At 42.4% G+C, this 20,105-nt stretch overlaps 1 protein-coding gene across 1 annotated transcript in view; it reads right to left on the bottom strand.

The window, feature by feature from the left end:
* The window catches only part of NPC1 (NPC intracellular cholesterol transporter 1), a 127,307-nt gene that overhangs the window by 32,535 nt on the left and 74,667 nt on the right, over positions 1-20,105 (bottom strand). The window contains exons 15-18 of the mRNA XM_033933875.1: positions 10,043-10,170; positions 7,111-7,254; positions 2,925-3,014; positions 893-1,083 (exon numbers count right to left, since the gene is read on the bottom strand). Of these exons, the coding sequence (XP_033789766.1) occupies positions 893-1,083; positions 2,925-3,014; positions 7,111-7,254; positions 10,043-10,170 (553 nt within the window). The remainder of the gene's footprint in view (positions 1-892; positions 1,084-2,924; positions 3,015-7,110; positions 7,255-10,042; positions 10,171-20,105) is intronic.

Raw genomic sequence — 20,105 nt, 5'->3', positions numbered from 1 at the left:
ACACCTAGGTGCCGTTAAACATGATTCTAAAAGTAATTGACAAGCGTGCTGACCGGTGCTTGCAAGTTAAGTGCCATTTATAGAATCAGACCCAAAGCGTGTGTAAAGTTTGCCAGTGGCTTGATCTGAGCTTTGCCCCAAAGGATGTTACTTGGTAATAATGCGCATAACAACCAATAAAAAAAATGGTATACTGTTTTTAAAGTAGAACAGAAAAAGAAAATGAAATATTAACATTTCCTGTGTGTGCATCTATGGCATGTGTGTGAATTGCATAAGCTTAATGGGGAGAGAGTAGTTTGGGCCACGTAGGGATTGTTGGGGGGGCCCTAGTTTTGGGGATGGAGCAATTTGTGGGGTATTATGCCAGTTGTGAGTAGGGTATTTTTTGAGGGAGGTTTAGTTTGTAAGGGGCATCAACGTTTCAAGACCTACACAAACATCATGTTACCCATATTTTTTTTTTCTATATAGTTCATATCGAGTAAGATGGAATTTTAGGTCTAATCCCTTCAATATCTTAGTAAGCAGCAACTTGGCAGATTAACATTTCTTCATGGAAATGGTGGTGAATTCACAGAAAGGCCTTCTGGTGAAGGTGATAGATTCAAACACTATCTGATTTCAAGGAAGCTTAAGACATAGGATCTCGAAGGGATAGTAGATGGAATGGATGGGCAGATTGGTCTTTTATCTGCCTTCATTTTTCTTCATTTCAGTGTAAACTCTAAACCATTTATACATGTCACACAAAGGAAAAATACTGTCAATATTTATTTCTGCCCGAGTAATCTGTGCTTGAGTTTCTGATGTTATGAAAAGCCCAGATCCCGAACAAGCTACCAGCAGCACAGTGTTGCTCCTTGTCCCTTGCGGCCCTGACAGAACTCACTAGTTGTCCAGCTCAGCTGCAGTGGCCATCTGCTGTACCAAGGAGTTGTTGTCACAGCCCATTCCACCACATATCATGTTCTGGCCTTCCAATGACAAGTAATCATGTCCTTCTTCAACAACGAAGTACACCGGGGGCCCCGTGTGCAGGTATTTGCCCAGGGATTTAAAATAATCCAGCACATAGGAGTCCTAAAGGTGGGAGGGGGAGGGGGGCACACAATGAGAAAAATGGCTTCAGGACGTATAGAGAGATAGTGAAGTTTTGTGGAAAATATATTCCACTGTTCCCATGAAAACCCCATTCAAAGTAGATTACAGTCAGAATTAAAGGCATTTTAACCCATGCAAACCCCACAATACATAACAATATAAAAAAAGCATTCATCATCTGCACAATAAACACTTTCGCTGTCACTGATCTAATCAAATTGCAGCCATTTAGCACTCAGATGCTCACTACCCTTTGTCCCACTGTCTCCTCTCTCTCTGCCCCATTAGGCCTTGCTGGCAATGCAGTATCAACTTTTAATGGGTTCATGGCATCAGACAGAAGCAGAATTGCACCCACTGGACTGCAATCAATGGAGGAAGAATCCAAAAAGCACAACTTGCTCAACTTAAAGCAAGCTTCTTCTTCTATTGCAGCAAGCAAGCGAGGAAAAAGGATCTCTGAAACCTGCTCAGTGCAGAGTGGAACTGAAATAGTCTGAGACCTGTCAGATCCAGATTTCTATCATTGATCCTAAAAAAAAAACCTGTTAATGCCTTCAAGCAAGTAGTGGCCATACAGTTGAAAATCAACTTACCAAAAGAAATGCTATATAGATTAAAACAGTTTATATTTTATCATCATTAACAGTCACATATTTAAGTGGGCACTATGTAATTTTGAGAAGTTTTTTTTTTTTTTTAGGATCAGCGATAGAAATCTGGAACCAAGTCTCGGGCAATTTCAGTTTCATTCTGTACTGAGCAGGTTTCCGAGATCCTTTTTCCTCTCTTAACAAATATTTTCTTGCTGCAATACAATAAGAAGCTTGCTTTAGGTTGAGCAAGTTGTGTGTTTTAGGTTGAGCAAATAGAAGAGAACTGCCTTGGGAGCACAGATGCATAACAGCATTTGTACAGAAAGGAAATAAGTCTCTTAGAGTAGGTCAAAAAATGCACAGCGCAGTTAAAAAATGTATTCCTCTGCCATGCAAGGTTTTCACACACACAGCTCATTTTAGGAATCAGGAGTGCAAAGGTCCTGTGACTAAAATGGTCCTGGAGAAGATACTTGGGTTTTCTGAAGACTGCAATAGCTTCCATCAGGCTAAAATAAGCATTATCTAAAGATAATGGTTTATGTAACATTTTCAAACGTGTGATGAAGGGAAGTTCACATCTGACTATAATCCTTTGATCACTTTCATGCTGACCCAATAAGAGGTAACACAGCCTACAAAGAATTTAAAATAAAAAGGGAAGATGTCATAAGGTGCAAACAATCGTGAAGAGACTGACTGGAGAAATTAATCGTTTCTGCGCGAGAATTCTCAGGAGCCATTCAGAAAGCTGCTTAGTGCCGAGCAGCAGCTGAAACCGGAACTCACGACAGTGAGCAACTGACTGAGTTAGCAGCAGGACAGGAGCACAAAAAGCTCACGCCTGCCCGCTACACCTCTGGACCACCAGGGATTCCAGCAGCAGAGGAGGTATGATAGACAGGGCAGGGAGGAAAGGAAGGGGGCTGGGTGAAGTGCCTGGCAGGGAGGGCGCTGGGTGCAGTGCCTAACAGAGGAGGGAGGGAGGGGGCGCTGGGTGCAGAGCCTGACAGGGCACTTGAATATTAAGCCACCCGACTTATATTCGAGTCAACCATTTTTCCTCCTTTTTTGGGGAAAAATGGGGGGTCTTGACTTACATTCGAGTATACACAGTATCTTTTTTTAAAATCTGGCCAGTAAGAGGGCTGTACACTCAGGGAATAATTTGGTTGAAGTGTTATGTTCCTCTCACATACAAGTTCATAATGAGGAAAATCTTACCTGAGGCATTGAAAGAGACTGATCCAAGCCAATTTCTACTTTATTAATAACAGCAATATTGAAGGATAAAATGCCAACAAATACAGACACCTGCAAAGACAATCCCCCACCCCAACAAAATATGATTAGCAAGTTAACTAATAAAAAATTTTGGGTTGTGCCTTCATGAAACAGGATAGCTGCAAAAATAGAATACCCATTTCTGTCACAGAAATGAATACACTATGGGGCTCATAATCAAAACAAACATGTCTAAAAACCCGCCAAGTTGGCCGATAATCAAACTGACTTTCTGGATGTGTCGAGGGACTTTTTCTGCACTCTGCGCCCAGACCTGAAAGGGGCGAATCTGGAGGAGTGGTTAGGGCAGGATGTGAGCCAACCTAGACTTAGTCGTCCTACAGGGATAACTGAATGTTTTACTAGACATCCTGGACAAAACTTAAACCACTGCACAGACAAAGTAAAGACCCACACACACTCCCCCCTAGTGTTCAATGACCCCCCCCTCACACCCCACAAAGATCAGAACAAAAAAGTATACCTGTCACCAGAACATAAGCACCTGCTATAGGAAAGCCTAGTAAAGCTTCACACAGGTGTCTTAAATAGCTTGGGGGGTTGGCTAGTGAACCAGAGCGAGAACCAAGGCCCATAAGCCACTCTAACTACTACATTCATGGAGGAAAATGTGAGCCCACTAAAAAAACAAATAAACCCCAAAACCCTACTGTAGTGCTATATAGGTGCTACCTTCAGCCATAAGGGCTATTGGAGTTGTAGACAGGTGGGTATAGTGGGTTTTGGGGAGTTTTAGGTAGCTCACCATAACATATAAGAGAGTTCTGGTGAAATGTTTATCTGGCATCCTTTTTGTGAAGTTCACAGCAGTGCCATGTAAGGTGGCCCACTGCTCTGTTGCCATGTCTGGGTGGTCAGTCCATTACAAGATTGACCCCTCCCGCATCCAAATGGTCTTGTTCTGGGTGTTTAGGACTTGGATGAAATTTTGGTCAAAAATGTGGTATAAAGACAAGACATCCTTGTGGTCTGGACAAACAATAGCCTGGACATCTAGCCATAATTTTCACCCCCCAAAATTCTAGATGTATTTTTAAAAAAATGGGCATTTTCCCACTGCTGACTTTGGACATCTAGTGCCATAAGTCCAAATCGGACTTGCATGTATGTTTTGATTATGCCCCTCCACATAACAAAATTTTTTATTTTTGTTCCCGAGTAATAAATGTTTTTCCTTAATTGCCTATGCCACAAAGTATAGAAAATGGCCATCATTCCCTTAAACTTTGCTTTTATGACCAGGACATTGATATTTTGAAAATTACTTTTGCAGAACATTCCAGACTGATTCCAAGCTGAGTAAACTTAGGGGTCCTTTCACTAAAGCACAGTTGAGTATTGCATATAACCGAACATTTCTTCATCAATCACCCTGGTGCAACTTTGCCTCCCCATACCCAATCCCCCAGAGAGCGAGAGAGAGCAAGAGAGCACAAGAGTGAGCAAGAGAGAGTGAGGGTGCGTGCGAGAGAGAGAGGCTGTCTTCAGAAAAAAGCAGCAATTCAGAGAGTGAGGGAGACGTCATCGATCCAGTTTACAATATCAGTGGTGCAGCTGATGAGAGAATATGGCTTGTATACTGCCTTTTTGTGGTTACATATTCAAAGCAGTTTGCATACATACAGGTACTTATTTTGTACCTGGAGCAATGGAGGATTAAGTAGCTTGTCTAGGGTCACAAGGAGCAGCGCAGGGATGTGATCTCACAACCCCAGGATACTGAGGTAGCAGCTCCACCACTAGGCCACTCTTCGCCTCCAGACCTTGCTAGGTGCCTTGAAGTATGAGTATGGCTGGGTAGCATTCCTAATGAGACCCCAAGGCAGTTTTACGAAGTTTCCCTGCTATCTCAGTGGATCGAGTTCTCTGTGGGGAGAAATGTCAAATGAGAACCACTGGGGGACCCTCAGAAGGTGCTGATGTTACCACTGCACATCAAATTGAGCCTAATGAAACAATTTGTCAGAGCTCTAGATAAGGAGTTGGCAGCCTTTAAGTACCTTCAAGACATCTTCTCTAATCTGAGGCAAAGTTCAAAGCTGGTATCTTCGTCAGACCACAGATAAAGAGGATCCTGGAGTGCAAGGAATTTCCCAAGAAGCTAACTAGGAAGGTGAAAGCGGCTTGAAACAGCTTTCTCTCAGTGCTTTGGAGCTTATTGGGCAAACACAAGTCCAAAAACTACATGGAGTTGGTTGAGAAACTGGTGAAGAATTACAGTAAAATGGGCTGTAGGATGTCTCTCAAAGTTCATGTCCTTTATGCTCATCTTGAGACATTCAAGGAGAACATGGGAGCATGCTCAGATGAGCAAGGTGAGCATTTCCACCAGGATATACTGGACTTTGAATGCCACTACCAAGGATAATATAATAAAAATATGATGGGTGACTACATCTGGTGGCTGATTCATGAAAATGACTTGCAATATAATCACAAATCTCAAAAAAACTACTCACTTCTAAATCTTCTGTGATTATCTTTGTATAACTTCACTATAAATACATGTTAATTGTGATTCATATGTTGATTTTTATAACTTTATAAGAAAAATTTGACTAACCTGGTCACAAAAGCAAATCTTCTATACTTTTTATTTTCTATACTTTTTAGGCATGAGCAATTAAGAAATTACACTTACAGCCCAGGAACAAAAATTATTTTACACAGCAATATATAATTAGCTCTTCAAAAGCCAGTATACTAGGGTTCAGTTATGATGCATGAGATTCATATCTGAGGTTCATGCCCAACACCACTATCAAGTTTCAGTAAGATGCAGCAAGGTACTCAAGCACCAGATAGGAAGGAAAAGGCAGCTACCATCATAGTAGAGGTACATGCCATTGACACAGGAGTAATATCAAGAGAAAAGTCTCAAAGAAAACTGTCTTTCTAACCCTCATTTGAGGAGGGAAATCCAGCTCAGTCAGGAACACTGTTCTACAGGGAAGAGGACAAAAGACAACAAAATGAAGTAGTTGAGTACAAAGACTAGGGGACATTCAATTAAATTATATGGCAATATTCTTAATACAAATAGGAGAAAACATTTTTTTCACTCAAAGAATAGTTAAAGCTCTGGAACTTGTTGCTAGAGGATGTGGTTACAGCATTTAGCGTAGCTGGGTTTAAGAAAGGTTTGGACAAGTTGCTGGAGGAAAAGTCTATAGCCTGCTATTGAGACAGACATAGGGGAAGGCACTACTTGCCCTGAGATTGGTAGCATGGAATATTGCTATTTGGGTTTCTACCAGGCACTTGTGACCTGGATTGACCACTGCTGAAAACAGAATACTGGGCTAGATGGACCATTGGTCTGACCCAGTATGGCAAGTTCTTATGATGATGCTTTTATTAAGCTGATAAATACAACAAACACATGTACATTTTTACAACTGTTAGTTCTCTTCTACTGCCAATCTTAAACCAAAATGTGACAAGTGAAACTTGCTGTAGCAAAGACAGACCACGTTAAAGCATCTCTAGATCAAGGCAATCCCAAAGCAAGTGTTTGAGAATATGAAAGGCATAGAGAGGGTGGAGAGGGACAGGTTCTTCAGCGTACTGGGAACTACAAAAACAAGAGGGCACTCGGAGAAATTGAAAGGGGACAGGTTTAGAACCAATGCTAGAAAGTTCTTCACTCAGAGGGTGGTGGATACCTGGAATGCGCTTCCAGAAGATGTAATAGGACAGACTACATTAAGAGGTTTCAAAGAGAGACTAGATAAATTCCTGAAGGATAAGGAGATTGAAGGCTAAAGATAAAGGAGGACACAGGAGTAAAAAAAAAAAAAAAAGATATAGATAAAAGGGAAAAAGTGTTTTTTTTTCAAGATATAAAGGAGTATGAATCAACAGGTTAGTCAAAAGATCACTCAACAGGTCATGGACCTGATGGGCCGCCGCGGGAGCGGACCGCTGGGCTCAATGGACCCTTGGTCTGACCCAGCGGAGGCAAATTCTTATGTTCTTATAAGAGGATTTCATGGAGAGACTGCCACAGTTAAAACTATGAAAAGTTTCCATGCGCTGCTTCTGGTACCTGTGGTGTTTTTTCTATTTATGGAATCCATGTGAAAATGAGACAGCACATACGTACCACGATAGGCCGTACCCAGTCTTTGAGCAGTAGTGGAGCATAAAATTTCTTGAAGAATAGGAATAGGCAGCTCTTGGAGCTCTGGGAAACACCACTGCCACTGTCCTGAATTCTGATACAGCACAGAATGTCCAACTTATTTCGCTGCAAAACAAATCCCAAAACATTCAGCAAGAATCTTTGGCTCTGTAGCACAGCTGAAATACTGTAGCTATCCTACACTCAGTACTGTTAAATCAGTGCTAAAATTGTTTAGGTAGGACAATCTACAGGTTCAAAATTTAAACAGCAAAAAGGTGGCAACCTTGTATACTTAATTAAAAATAAAATTACTATCAGTGAAGTTCTGAGTGTCTAAATTCCTAAGGGGAGAATCACTCCTATGACCATTTGCAGCAGTGGTCAACCTATGAACCTAATAAATACAAGTCTAACAACTGTACAAACTAGCCAATGAACAGTCTCATATAAATAAATACAGCAAAGAAAGCATGGAGAAAACAGAGCTGAGTAACAAGTCTAATAATTAGGGATATGTACATATAGGGTGCTTTTGACAATATCACAACTAGGTTAATGTCCTGAAGAGGTGCTGAGTGAGGATTTGCTAAGGGGAAGAAAAGCTCTATTGGTTTATCTTACCTACTGGCATTCAGACTTGGGGAAAAGGTAAACTTGGGCTTCAGTAGGTTATTTAATTATCTTTCTCTTAATTTTTTAGTTCAGTATTCTGCTTTTTCAGCAAAGTCAGTTTAGGCAATAATGTAGCCTTCAGAGTCTCTGTTGGGGTTTTATATAAAAAGTGTTTTAGTCTAGATTAGTATTTTAAGTTGCATTTCAGAGCATAAAATAAGATCAAATTAGGGCATAGATATGCAGTTGTGGAAAGTGGCGCCGGCTGATAGTAAGGTTGATTTTCTCCTGATGAAGCTCTAAACAGAGCAATTTATCACTAATACAGCCAGGAAGGAGCACCAGCATTAAAAACCAAGTACAAGCGCAATCTCGGCGAGAGGGAGAATTAGAAGGGCTTGAGCATGCGCAGATGCATGCTCAAAGCCGGCAGAGACTGGGAAGAAGAAGATCTTCAAGCGGCACCGGCACTTGTGGGCTGCGTGCCGGTGCCAAAGGGGGGGTGCCAATTCAAGCAGGGGGGGGGGGGCCCTTTGCGAGAGGGGGAGAGCAGTTCTCATGCCAGTGCCAGACGGGGGGGGGGGGGGGGAGTTAAAGTTGGTCGGGTGGAGGGTGCCTGTTCTCACGGGGGGTGCCGGATTATGCGGGGGGGGGGGGGGGGGAACAGCGCCCTGGCCTTGGGGGTGGGAACATATCAAAGCGAGTTTCCATTATTTCCTATGGGGAAACTCGCTTTGATAAATGAGCATTTTGGATTACGAGCATGCTCCTGGAACAGATTATGCTCGTAATCCAAGGCACCACTGTACAATCATTTACAAAATGCTTTTGGTCCATTAATTGTGATTATTTGAAAATGCTTAAATGAGGGGACTTGCTTGACTAATGATAGCTCGCAAGGGGCTGACCTGTAAAGACAAGTTCTAAATTCAGGCAGCTGCGAGCCCTTGAGGTCTTCTTTCCCCCATAAGAATAATCACAAATCTCAAACGAGCAGTTTGAGAAGTGCAGTGGATTTCCATAAAGATCATATTAAAGTTGCCGAATCTACAGGGTCAAGAAGAGACAGCATGGGTCTATTAGTAGTGGTGGAGAGGAAAACGGTGACAAAGCAGCATGGGATGAACACAGAGGATCTAGAATCAGAAAATAATTGAACTACTAAGGCCAGTACTGGGCAGGCTTGCATGGTCTGTGTCTGTATATGGCCTTTTGGTTGAGGATAGGCTGGGGAGGGCTTCAATGGCTGGGATGGGCTGAAGTGAGCTTTGACGGAGACTTCAGCAGTTGGAACCCAAGCACAGTACCAGGTAGAGCTTTGGATTCTTGCCCAGAAATAGCTAAGTAGAAGAAAACTAAAAAAAAAATGTAAATTCAATCAGGTTGGGCAGACTGGATGGACCATTCGGGTCTTTATCTGCCTTCATCTACTATATTACTATGTTCCCTTTTTACAGTTACATTTTGAATGTCTACTATTAAATCTCTGTCCACTTCTTTTGTCTGTGAAGGAGGCCTATATATCACACCAATGTAAATATATTTTCCATTTCCTCTTTCCATACTGACCCACAGTGCTTCTTCTTTACTGCTGACTTTAGCTTTTAGAGCGTTTGGTGCCACTGGCCCAAAATACCAGCATCTTTTTTAAGCTAGTATCTTCTAATTGTAACAGAGTCAGTCTGAAGCTCATCTGTATGCTCCACTAGTCAAATATTACATCATGAATGATAGATGAAAATTAAGCAAAAAAAAAAAAAAAAAAAGCCCCACAAACCATTTTACTGATGTGTTTATTTTGAATGTAATGAAGCTTCCTTTGTATTTTTTGGTTATATTATCCAACAAAAAAATACTGATTTTTAATAACAAAATAAACACATAAGATTGGCAGAGGTATGGAGAGATACTTCACGCTAAAACAAAAATCAAAGCTAGGTGACAGTTGGTTCACTGTTGCTTTTTCCAGGCAAAAGTTTTTATCTGGAAAGTTCTCCAGGGCCTCTCCAAGGCACTTGCTTATTACAAGTGGTAAAACTGGCAAAGGGAGACCTATGTATGCGCCTTCTTACTGGTAAAGCAAGTCAATAAACTTCTAGATTATACCATCTCCTGATCAGGAGGCACAGTTTATGATGCATGTACAACTGCTTAAAAGAAAGCCTGCAAGGGTGCAGCAAGCACAAAATCAACCCATCAGATTATATCTGCTTATGTATTTCTAAATAGGGCCTGAAGAGAATATACAAGTTTGTACTTGGGGAAGCAGGAGAAAGCCAAAAGCCAGCAGTTCACATACCTCTTGGCGTCTTGCATCCCATCCTAGCAAACTCACGAAGCAGGTCATCTGGAGAAGAAAGTCGATAAACACAGCCATCCCAGCAAAAAGAGAGAAGGTGCGGACGGCTGGCATAGAAGACAATGCCCCTGGAAAAGGAGAAAGGAGTCAGAATAGAAGCAATGGATAGCATTAGCTGCTAGATTCTTCAACCCAGCAGCCTACCTGCTGCTCTCCTCTATGCCAGTTTTCCTGGGGATTAACCTCAGCTCTTTTTTTTCACTCATTATTTTTCTCATATTTATTATTTAAAAACTTTCATACTCAAAGTATGCATAGTTTAATTATTACATTAATAACCCATTAGTTTTAAAAAAATCTCCTCTAAGTTCATGCCACAGGGCCAAGAAAAATATATTTTAATGATTGTGTTTTGAACACCAGCTGATTTATTTAGAAAATAAAATCTCAGACCCAGTACTAGCAATACTAATGTCACCATCCTTTTCTAAAGTGTTTTTCAGCATATCAAATAAGTCAGTTATGCTCAGGCCAAAAATTAGGAGGTAAGAAAACAGAGTAACATGTTCCATCCTTAAACATGAAGAAAAGCACAGTTACTTACCGTAACAGGTGTTATCCAGGGACAGCAGGCAGATATTCTTGACTGATGGGTGATAGCACCGACGGAGCCCCGGTACGGACAATTTTAGAGCGATTGCACTCTAAGAACATGGAAAGTTCTAGTAGGCCGCACCGCGCACGAGCGAGTGCCTTCCCGCCCGACAGAGGCGCGCGGTCCCCAGTTAGGATAAGCCAGCTAAGAAATCAACCCGGGGAGGTGGGTGGGACGCAAGAATATCTGCCTGCTGTCCCTGGATAACACCTGTTACGGTAAGTAACTGTGCTTTATCCCAGGACAAGCAGGCAGCATATTCTTGACTGATGGGTGACCTCCAAGCTAACAAAAAGAGGGATGTAGGGAAGGTTGGCCATTAGGAAAACAAATTTTGCAAAACAGATTGGCCGAAGTGTCCATCCTGTCTGGAGAATGCATCCAGACAATAGTGAGATGTAAAAGTATGAACTGAGGACCAAGTAGCAGCATTGCAGATTTCTTCAATAGGAGTGGAACGGAGGAAAGCTACAGATGCTGCCATAGCTCGAACTCTATGGGCCGTGACAGAACCTTCCAGTGTCAGACCGGACTGAGCATAACAAAAAGAGATGCACGCTGCAAGCCAATTAGACAACGTACATTTCGTAACAGGACATCCCAATTTATTCGGATCAAAGGACAGAAAGAGTTGAAGGAATGATCTGTGGGGTTTAGTATGCTCTAAATAGTAAGCTAAAGCCCGCTTACAGTCCAAAGTATGTAGAGCCTGTTCTCCAGAATGAGAGTGAGATTTCGGAAAGAAGACAGGCAGAACAATGGATTGGTTGAGATGGAATTCAGAGACAACCTTAGGGAGAAACTTTGGATGTGTACGCAGAACCACCTTGTCATGATGAAAGACTGTAAAAGGTGGATCCGCCACTAGTGCATGTAGCTCACTGACCCTCCTGGCAGAGGTTAGAGAAATAAGGAAGACCACTTTCCAAGTGAGAAACTTGAAAGGAGCCGTAGCCAAAGGTTCAAACGGGGGCTTCATCAAGGCGGAGAGAACCACATTAAGATCCCAGACCATAGGTGGAGCCTTAAGAGGTGGTTTCACATTGAAAAGACCCCGCATGAATCTCGAAACCAAAGGATGAGTTGAAAGGAGTTTTCCATGAACTGGCTCATGAAAAGCAGCAATAGCACTGAGGTGGACTCTGATGGAAGTAGACTTGAGTCCAGAGTCAGACAAAGAAAGAAGGTAATCCAACAAGGTCTCCACTGCAAGGGACGTAGGATCATGATGATGAAGAAGACACCAGGAAGAAAACCGTGTCCACTTCTGGTGATAACATTGAAGAGTGGCAGGTTTCCTGGAGGCATCCAGAATGGAACGAACGGGCTGGGACAAAAGAGTATCATTCGAAGTCAGCCCGAGAGATACCAAGCTGTCAGGTGCAGAGACTGGAGGTTGGGATGCAGAAGGGTCTCCTGATGCTGAGTAAGCAGAGAAGGAAACAACGGAAGAAGAATAGGCTCCCTGGAACTGAGCTGAAGTAGAAGGGAGAACCAATGTTGCCTGGGCCATCGTGGAGCGATGAGAATCATGGTGGCCTGTTCCCTCTTGAGCTTGAACAAGGTTCGCAACATGAGAGGAAGTGGAGGGAAAGCATACAGGAACAGATTCGACCAGTCCAGGAGAAATGCATCTGCTGCTAGATGGTGAGGGGTGTAGAGCCTGGAGCAGAAGAGGGGCAGCTGGTGATTGTGAGGAGCTGCAAAGAGGTCTATCTGAGGAGTACCCCACTGAGCGAAGATGGACTGTAGGGTGACAGGATCGAGAGTCCACTCGTGAGGCTGAAGAATTCTGCTGAGTTTGTCCGCCAAGGAATTCTGTTCTCCCTGAATGTAGATTGCTTTCAGGAATAGTTGCTGATTTGTGGCCCAAGCCCAAATCTTCTGGGCTTCCTGGCACAAGAGGCGAGAGCAGGAGGACTTGAGGAAAGAGAAGATGTTGGAAGGCCTTGAGGGCATAAAACATTGTTCTGAGTTCCAGGAAATTGATGTGATGCTTCATTTCCTGGGCTGTCCAAAGACCATGAGTTTGGAATTCGTTCAAATGAGCTCCCCAGGCATAAGGGGAGGCGTCGGTGGTGATGACAAGTTGATGAGGAGGTAGATGGAATAGAAGACCTCTGGAGAGATTTGAGGATATCAACCACCATTGTAGAGATCGACGAAGAGATGATGTCACAGATATGTGTCGAGAGCAAGGATCCGTCGCTTGGGACCACTGGGTAGCTAGGGTCCACTGAGGAGTGCGCAGGTGAAGACGTGCGAAGGGTGTGACATGAACTGTGGAGGCCATGTGACCCAAGAGTATCATCATTTGCTTGGCCGAGATAGAACGTTTTGGAAGCACCTGTTGACATAGAGATTGAAGAGTTTGAAGACGGTTGGACGGTAGGAACGCTCTCATGAGGACTGTGTCCAGCACCGCTCCAATGAATTGAAGTCTCTGAGTGGGGATGACATGAGATTTGGGTAGATTGATCTCGAATCCCAGAAGCTGCAGAAACAGGATGGTTTGGTTGGTGGCCAAAAGTACTGACTGAGATGAATTGGTCTTGATTAACCAATCGTCCAGGTAAGGAAAGACTTGAAGGTGGTGAGAGCGTAGGTAGGCAGCCACCACAATCAGACATTTGGTGAACACTCTTGGAGAGGAGGCAAGACCGAAGGGCAGCACCTTGTATTGGTAATGACAATGATTGATCATGAAGCGGAGGTACTGTCTGGAGGCCAGATTGATCAGGATGTGAGTATATGCCTCTTTGAGATCGAGGGAACATAGCCAGTCGCCTTGATTGAGAAGAGGGTAAAGAGTGGCCAGAGAAAGCATCCTGAATTTTTCTTTGACCAAGCATTTGTTGAGATCGCGAAGATCTAGGATGGGTCTGAGATCTCCTGTTTTTTTGGCAACTAGAAAATAACGGGAGTAGAATCCCTGTCCCTGCTGATCTAGAGGAACTTCCTCTATGGCGTTCAGAAGGAGGAGGGATTGAACCTCCTGAAGAAGGAGTAAAGACTGCGGAGTGTTCAAAGCAGACTCTTTTGGCAGACTTTGGGTAGGAAGAGTCTGAAAGTTGAGAGAATAGCCGTGGCGGATGATGTTGAGGACCCATTGATCCGAGGTGATGATTACCCAACGGCTTATGTAATGAGCAAGGCGTCCTCCTATGGGTTGTGGAAGATGGGCAGATGGTACAATACTGGCTATGTCCTGGAGAACCAAGTCAAAAGGGCTGGGACGACTTTTGTAGAGGAGGAGGCTTCACCTGTTGTTGTTGTTGCGCTGGTCTAGGGTTTTGCCTCTGTTGTCGTTGGCGCCTAGGTTGCTGAGGGGCCGGTGGCAAAGGACGAGCCACATAGCAGCGTTGGTAGGCCGATTGCTGTCAAAAAGGCCTAGTAGGTGGGGTCTTCTTTTTTGTTTTGAGGAGAGTATCCCACCTAGTCTCATGAGCTGGGAGCTTTTGGGTAGTGGAGTCCATGGATTCTCCAAAGAGCTCATCACCCAGGCAAGGCGCATTAGCCAGTCGGTCTTAATTTGTCATCAAGTTCTGAAACTCTGAGCCATGCCAGACGACGCATGGCCACCGACATGGCCGTGGCTCGAGAGGTCAGCTCAAATGTGTCATAGATCGACCTGACCATGAATTTGCGTAGTTGTAAAAGGGATGAAGAAGTTTGGCGAAAGGCAGATCTTTTGCGGTCAGGGAGGTATTTCTCAAAAGCAGTCAAATTTTGAATGAGATGCTTTAGATAGAATGAGAAATGAAAAGCATAATTCCCTGATCTATTAGCTAGCATCGCATTCTGATACAACCTTTTGCCAAATTTATCCATGGCCTTACCTTCTCTGCCAGGAGGGACCGAGGCATACACACTAGCTCCCGTGGATTTCTTTAAAGTGGATTCCACCAAGAGAGACTCATGAGGGAGTTGTGGTTTGTCAAAGCCAGGAATGGGGATGACCTTGTACAAGGAGTCCAGTTTACGAGGGGCTCCTGGGATGGTTAAAGGCGTCTCCAGATTTTTGTAAAAAGTCTCTCTTAATATATCATGGAGAGGCAATTTTAGAAATTCCCTTGGGGGCTGGTCAAAATCCAGTGCATCAAGAAACGCCTTGGATTTTTTGGACTCAGCCTCCAAGGGAATAGAGAGAGAGTCACACATCTCTTTCAGAAATGAGGTGAAAGAGGTTGCATCAGGCTTAGAGGACGGATCTAAAACAGAAGGATCCTCGTCAGCCGATGAACATTCCCCCTCAGAGAGAAGAGGCTCTTCGGAGTCACCCCACATATCAGGGTCCCTCACTTGGAAGCTGCGATCCCGGGACTCTGGTGTGGAAGGGTCCAGGTGTCGAGTCTTGCGTGTCGACTTACCCGACCTCAGAGAAGCGGTACCGGGAGATGTTAAGGGCTGTGTCGGAGCCGAAGTTAGCACAGCCTGATGTAAAGACCTCGGTTCTGGCGCTAAGATCGGCATGGATACCGATGAAGCAGAATTGTACCGACAGAGTGGATGCAGATAAAAGAGGCTGCTCCACTGTCGGTACCGGTGGCTCAGACCGGACCGGGACTGGAAGGCTCGGTTTCAAAAGAGCAGAAAGGAGCTGCTGCAATTGCTCCTTGAGCTGCACCTGCAGGACGGCGGCAATTCGCTCGTCCAGTGAAGGCACCGGTACCGCTTTTTTCTTCTGCGGTACCTTTGGTGCCGCTCGACACTCCGAAGAGGAGGAACCCGATGTCGAGGGGCTCACCTCAATCGGTGCGGAGGTCTTCCGCGGGCGCCTTGAGGTCAGCAGGACTGGGCTCGCTGCTACTGAGACCGGAGGACGCTCCAGCGGGGAAGGCTTCTTAGCCGGCTTACCTGGAGGATGCGACGCTGGCGCGGTGTCGACTGCGACGGGGCCGATGTCAGGGCCGCAGAATCCGACATATCGGTACCAAACAATAAACTGCTGCTGGATCTGACGGTTTTTTAAGGTTCTCTTTTTTAAAGTGGCACAGCGGGTGCAGGTGGACGCCCGATGGTCAGGACCCAGGCACTGTAAGCACCAGTTATGCGGGTCGGTGAGAGAAATGGGCCTTGTGCACCGCTGGCACTTCTTAAACCCGGGTTGGGGGGGCATGAACGTAAAAACGGCTTCTGCCAAATCGAAGGCCGAGGCCTCGATGGTGGCAGCAGGCCCCGTCGGGGCAAAACCGAAAAAAGAAAGGAAAAAGAAAATCTTTTTTTTTTTTTTAAAGAAGAAAAATAAATGATAAAAGAAAGAAGGAAATACAATTTCTGTAGAGGTTTACGCGAGCGGGAAGGCGAATGAGGAAAAAAGTTTTCAACAGCCGTTGAAAAGTGCGTCTTCTTAGCTCCGCGGAAACTAAGAAACTGGGGACCGCGCGCCTCTGTCGGGCGGGAAGGCACTCGCGCGTGCGCGGTGCGGCCTACTAGAACTTTCCAAGTTCCAAGTGCAATCACTCTAAAATTGTCCGTTCCGGGTCTCCGTCGGTGCCGTTACCCATCAGTCAAGAATATGCTGCCTGCTTGTCCTGGTATAACACAAGACTATCTGCAATTGCATTTCTTTTGAAAGGTGCCAACCCTGCTCTCTCCTCTATGTTCTCCCAATCACTGATCTTATGCTTTCCCTAGGACTTCCGTTGAAAGCAATGGAAGTAAAACCCAGATGTCTTAATCTGTCCCTACTTACTTCCACTGCTTTCAATGGAAATAAAACTCTGTGCAGAGCAGCATGTGTCTGGTAGCGTTATAGAAATAATTAATAGTAATAACCCTAGGTCAGTGATTCAGAATTTAAGGTTTTCAGGATATGCCTAATGAATAAGAGAGCTCTGCAAACAATGGAAGCAGTAGGCATGCAAATCTCCCTCATGCATATTCATTTCCTCCTTATACACCATTGGCAGCCCTCAAGCACTGAATACTAAGGACAAAGTCTGAGTGTTAGGTGTAGCCATTCCAATATATTTATACATATATATATATATATTTGTGGGGGGAACATACAATACAGAAACTTACAAAAATGTGATTTCATGAGCCTCTTTGTGCTGTGATCATGCTGAACCCTTCCCTCCTAGCCTTTAAACTCTCTTCCTGTGCACTCCTTTGGGCAGAGACCAGGCTATATATGCCAGGTTTAAATATACGTACTTTAGGGCGTGGCTTGGACGCGAATGCTGACGGTTGGGTGAGGGAGAAGCTCCGTACAAACAAGCTTATTTTACAGAAATTACTACAAAAAAGAAATCAGAAAACATTAACAGAAGATGACATCTAAAAAACAAAACAAGTGCGATTCAGAAGCTAGTGGATCCGGTATCGGCAGCAGCAATAAAAGATCAAAACCAGAGCCAAATAATACACCTTCAAAAGTTCCGTTGCCATCGGATGAAAGCCCCGACGTCATGGAAGAATTGAGACAAATTAAAGAAATAGTATTAGACAGCAACAAAAAACTAAAAAAAGCAATTGAAGATGCTGCACTTCTTACCAAAAGAGTGGATATAGTTGAAAACAGAATAAATGACCTGGAAAACAATACAGAGCAACTGAATACAGACATGAGAAAATCTAAAATAATATGGAAAGAAGTTGAAGAAATTAAAAGAGACTTGGAAGACAGCCGAAATCGAGAAAGAAGAAATAATTTAAGGATCATCGGGATTCCGGAAGGGGTAGAAAAAAATGACCCTATAACATTCCTGGAACAATTTCTACCTAAAATATTACCTTTAAAATTCAAAGCTGCATTAGAAATTGAAAGAGCACACAGAATACCAACACAAAATAAAAACCTTCAATCAAGACCAAGAACTTTAATATTTAAACTTTTGAGACACCAACAAGCAGTAGAAATCTGCCAACTTGCAAAGGAAAACAAAAACCTCAAATGTCAGGATGCAAGAATCCACATTGTCCCTGACTTTGCAAAAGAGACTGCATTGCGAAGAAAACAATTCCTGGACATGAGACCCCAACTGCGAGCTCTAGGGGCTAGATATGGCCTTCTTTATCCAGCAGTAATGAAAATTACCATTGCTAACAAAACTCAAAACTTTTCAGATCCTACAAAACTTCAAGATTTCCTCGATCAATGTGAACAGCCAATGACCTCTTAAACAAGAACTTATTATCGAATAATATATTTGTGTTTATATTTATATTTAAATTAATAAAACATAAAGATTAAATATGAAATACAGATATAAAGTTCGATACAGAAACAGAACTTTCAACTCCAACTGAAAGGAATTGGAAGAACATGGAATTGTGATTTGAACCGCAGGAACATTCTAAACAACGAGACTGAAAAAAAAAAAAAAAATCTTCAGCACATGTTTAAAGATATATACAAAAACTTACATGTAAAACTCTGAGCCAGGAAGCGTTCCGATGATGAGACTGTGGAATTGCGCAGTATTGGACTTTTATTTACTCATGACCTTACATTAAGAGAGTCGCTGATTGGATAAGGAAAGCTAGGGGCGTCAAAATTAAAAAAGGCACCAATCGCTTTGACAAATGTAGGATATTGAGTAAAACGAATTCGTATTGGATAAAAGTAAAATTTCCTTTCAATGAATAAACTTCCGGTTACTTTGCGTTTCAAAGCGCACATGACAGGAGTCCATGTCGGAAGGATCCAGCATGCTGTCTTGTCATGCTGCTGAGAGACGAGATGTGAGCGAACTTGAGACAAACGGAAGATTGGGTCAATGACAAAGAAGGGAGATGGATGCAGATTGAAAATTGTCTGAGATAGCAATGGACATGAACAGCTTGGGACGCAAAATGGGACAGGAGGTTTGTGAGAACTGAGAATAATTTCCTGAATTGCTTTTGATTAAACCCCTCCACATCTTAAGTCAAAAAAAAAAAAAAAAAAAAAAAAAAAAAAGCATAGAATTTCAATTATATACTTTTATTGAATTCATAGGAAATTCTACCTACATCTTCCTTTGATAAAGTATGGCACTGAGTTGTCTCGAGTGATACCACTGGAATGTTATTTGTTTGTTGAGCCTTTTTGCAGGGCCGGGATGCGATTTTTGGCGACGGCCATGACAGTGACAGACACTCAGAGATGTTATGGCCGCGGCTTGCACTGAAGGCCGCGCGGCGGTTTTGTAAAGAGAGGGATTGCTCTTCTGGATGTGATAGTTTCCTACTCTTTGATTTGATATTCTAAAAGTGCAACTAATAACTATTTTGAAGGGAAAAGATTAAAGATAATCTCCTGAAGGTTGGACTGGGGAGATGTCTGCTCATCCTTTGTGACTGCCTTCAAACATATACCTAAGCCTTAAAAATATAAGTTATAATATTTTAAATACAATTATTCATCATTTTGAATTATTTTATATCTAACTGAACTTGTGGTTTACATTGTTGTCATATGTAATAATTTCCTTAAAGAATAGGGAAAGAATATAATTCATACTTAATATTTAAAAATGAAAACATTTCTTGATACCACTTAGAATTTACTGTTAGAAAACATTTACTTTATTATACAATACAAACCAAAACATAATAATAAACTCAAAAAAAAAAAAAAAAATAAAAAAAATAAATTATACATTGGGAATTTATAATAGAATAAAATAAATTAAAACATCTCTAAAGGGAGAAATATAATTAAAAAGATAAAATAAATAATAATGGTAGTAAATATAGTTATATATTGTAATAGCTTGTAGGAGTTATATACACCTAACCTCAATATGCGTATCCAAGTGGTCATATTAAAATGGGGAGGGAAGGGAGGGAAGGGAAGGGGGAAATATAATGGAGAATGGGGTAAAGAAGAAAAAGGGGATATTCTAAAATATTTTAAATACTGGGAAAAAAAATTAAGGAAAACAATTCATATAATTTTAAAGAAAATATATTAAAAATGCATAAATGGATCTTAAAATAATATCCTTAAACGTTAATGGTCTAAATCATATGATAAAAAAGAAAAAAGCACTATTATTTTTAAAAAGGCAAGATGCGGATTTATGCTTTATACAAGAGACCCACCTCTCAAATATTGAATCTAGTAAACTACAAGGAGGTTGGGTCAAACATTGTTTTTTCTCACCAGCTACAAAGAAAAAAGCAGGTGTTGCTATTCTGGTAAATAAAAAATGTACTGCTACATTCAAATTAAAGGCAACAGATATTAATGGAAGATGGATAATTGTGGAAATGAATATGGGAAATACTACCATGACGTTGATTAATATATACGCCCCTAATTCGAACCAAAATGAATTTTTTAAAACTCTTCAACAATTGATATTACCACTGGCTACTTCAAATCTAATAGTAGCTGGGGATTTTAATGCTGTTATGGATCCTCTATTGGACAAAAACCCAAGTAGATATATGAAATCAATGGGATTAGATAATTTA

The sequence above is a fragment of the Geotrypetes seraphini genome, chromosome 2 (assembly GCF_902459505.1).
Source record: "Geotrypetes seraphini chromosome 2, aGeoSer1.1, whole genome shotgun sequence".
Lineage (NCBI taxonomy): Eukaryota > Metazoa > Chordata > Amphibia > Gymnophiona > Dermophiidae > Geotrypetes > Geotrypetes seraphini.
This window is presented reverse-complemented; position numbering and strand designations above follow the sequence as displayed.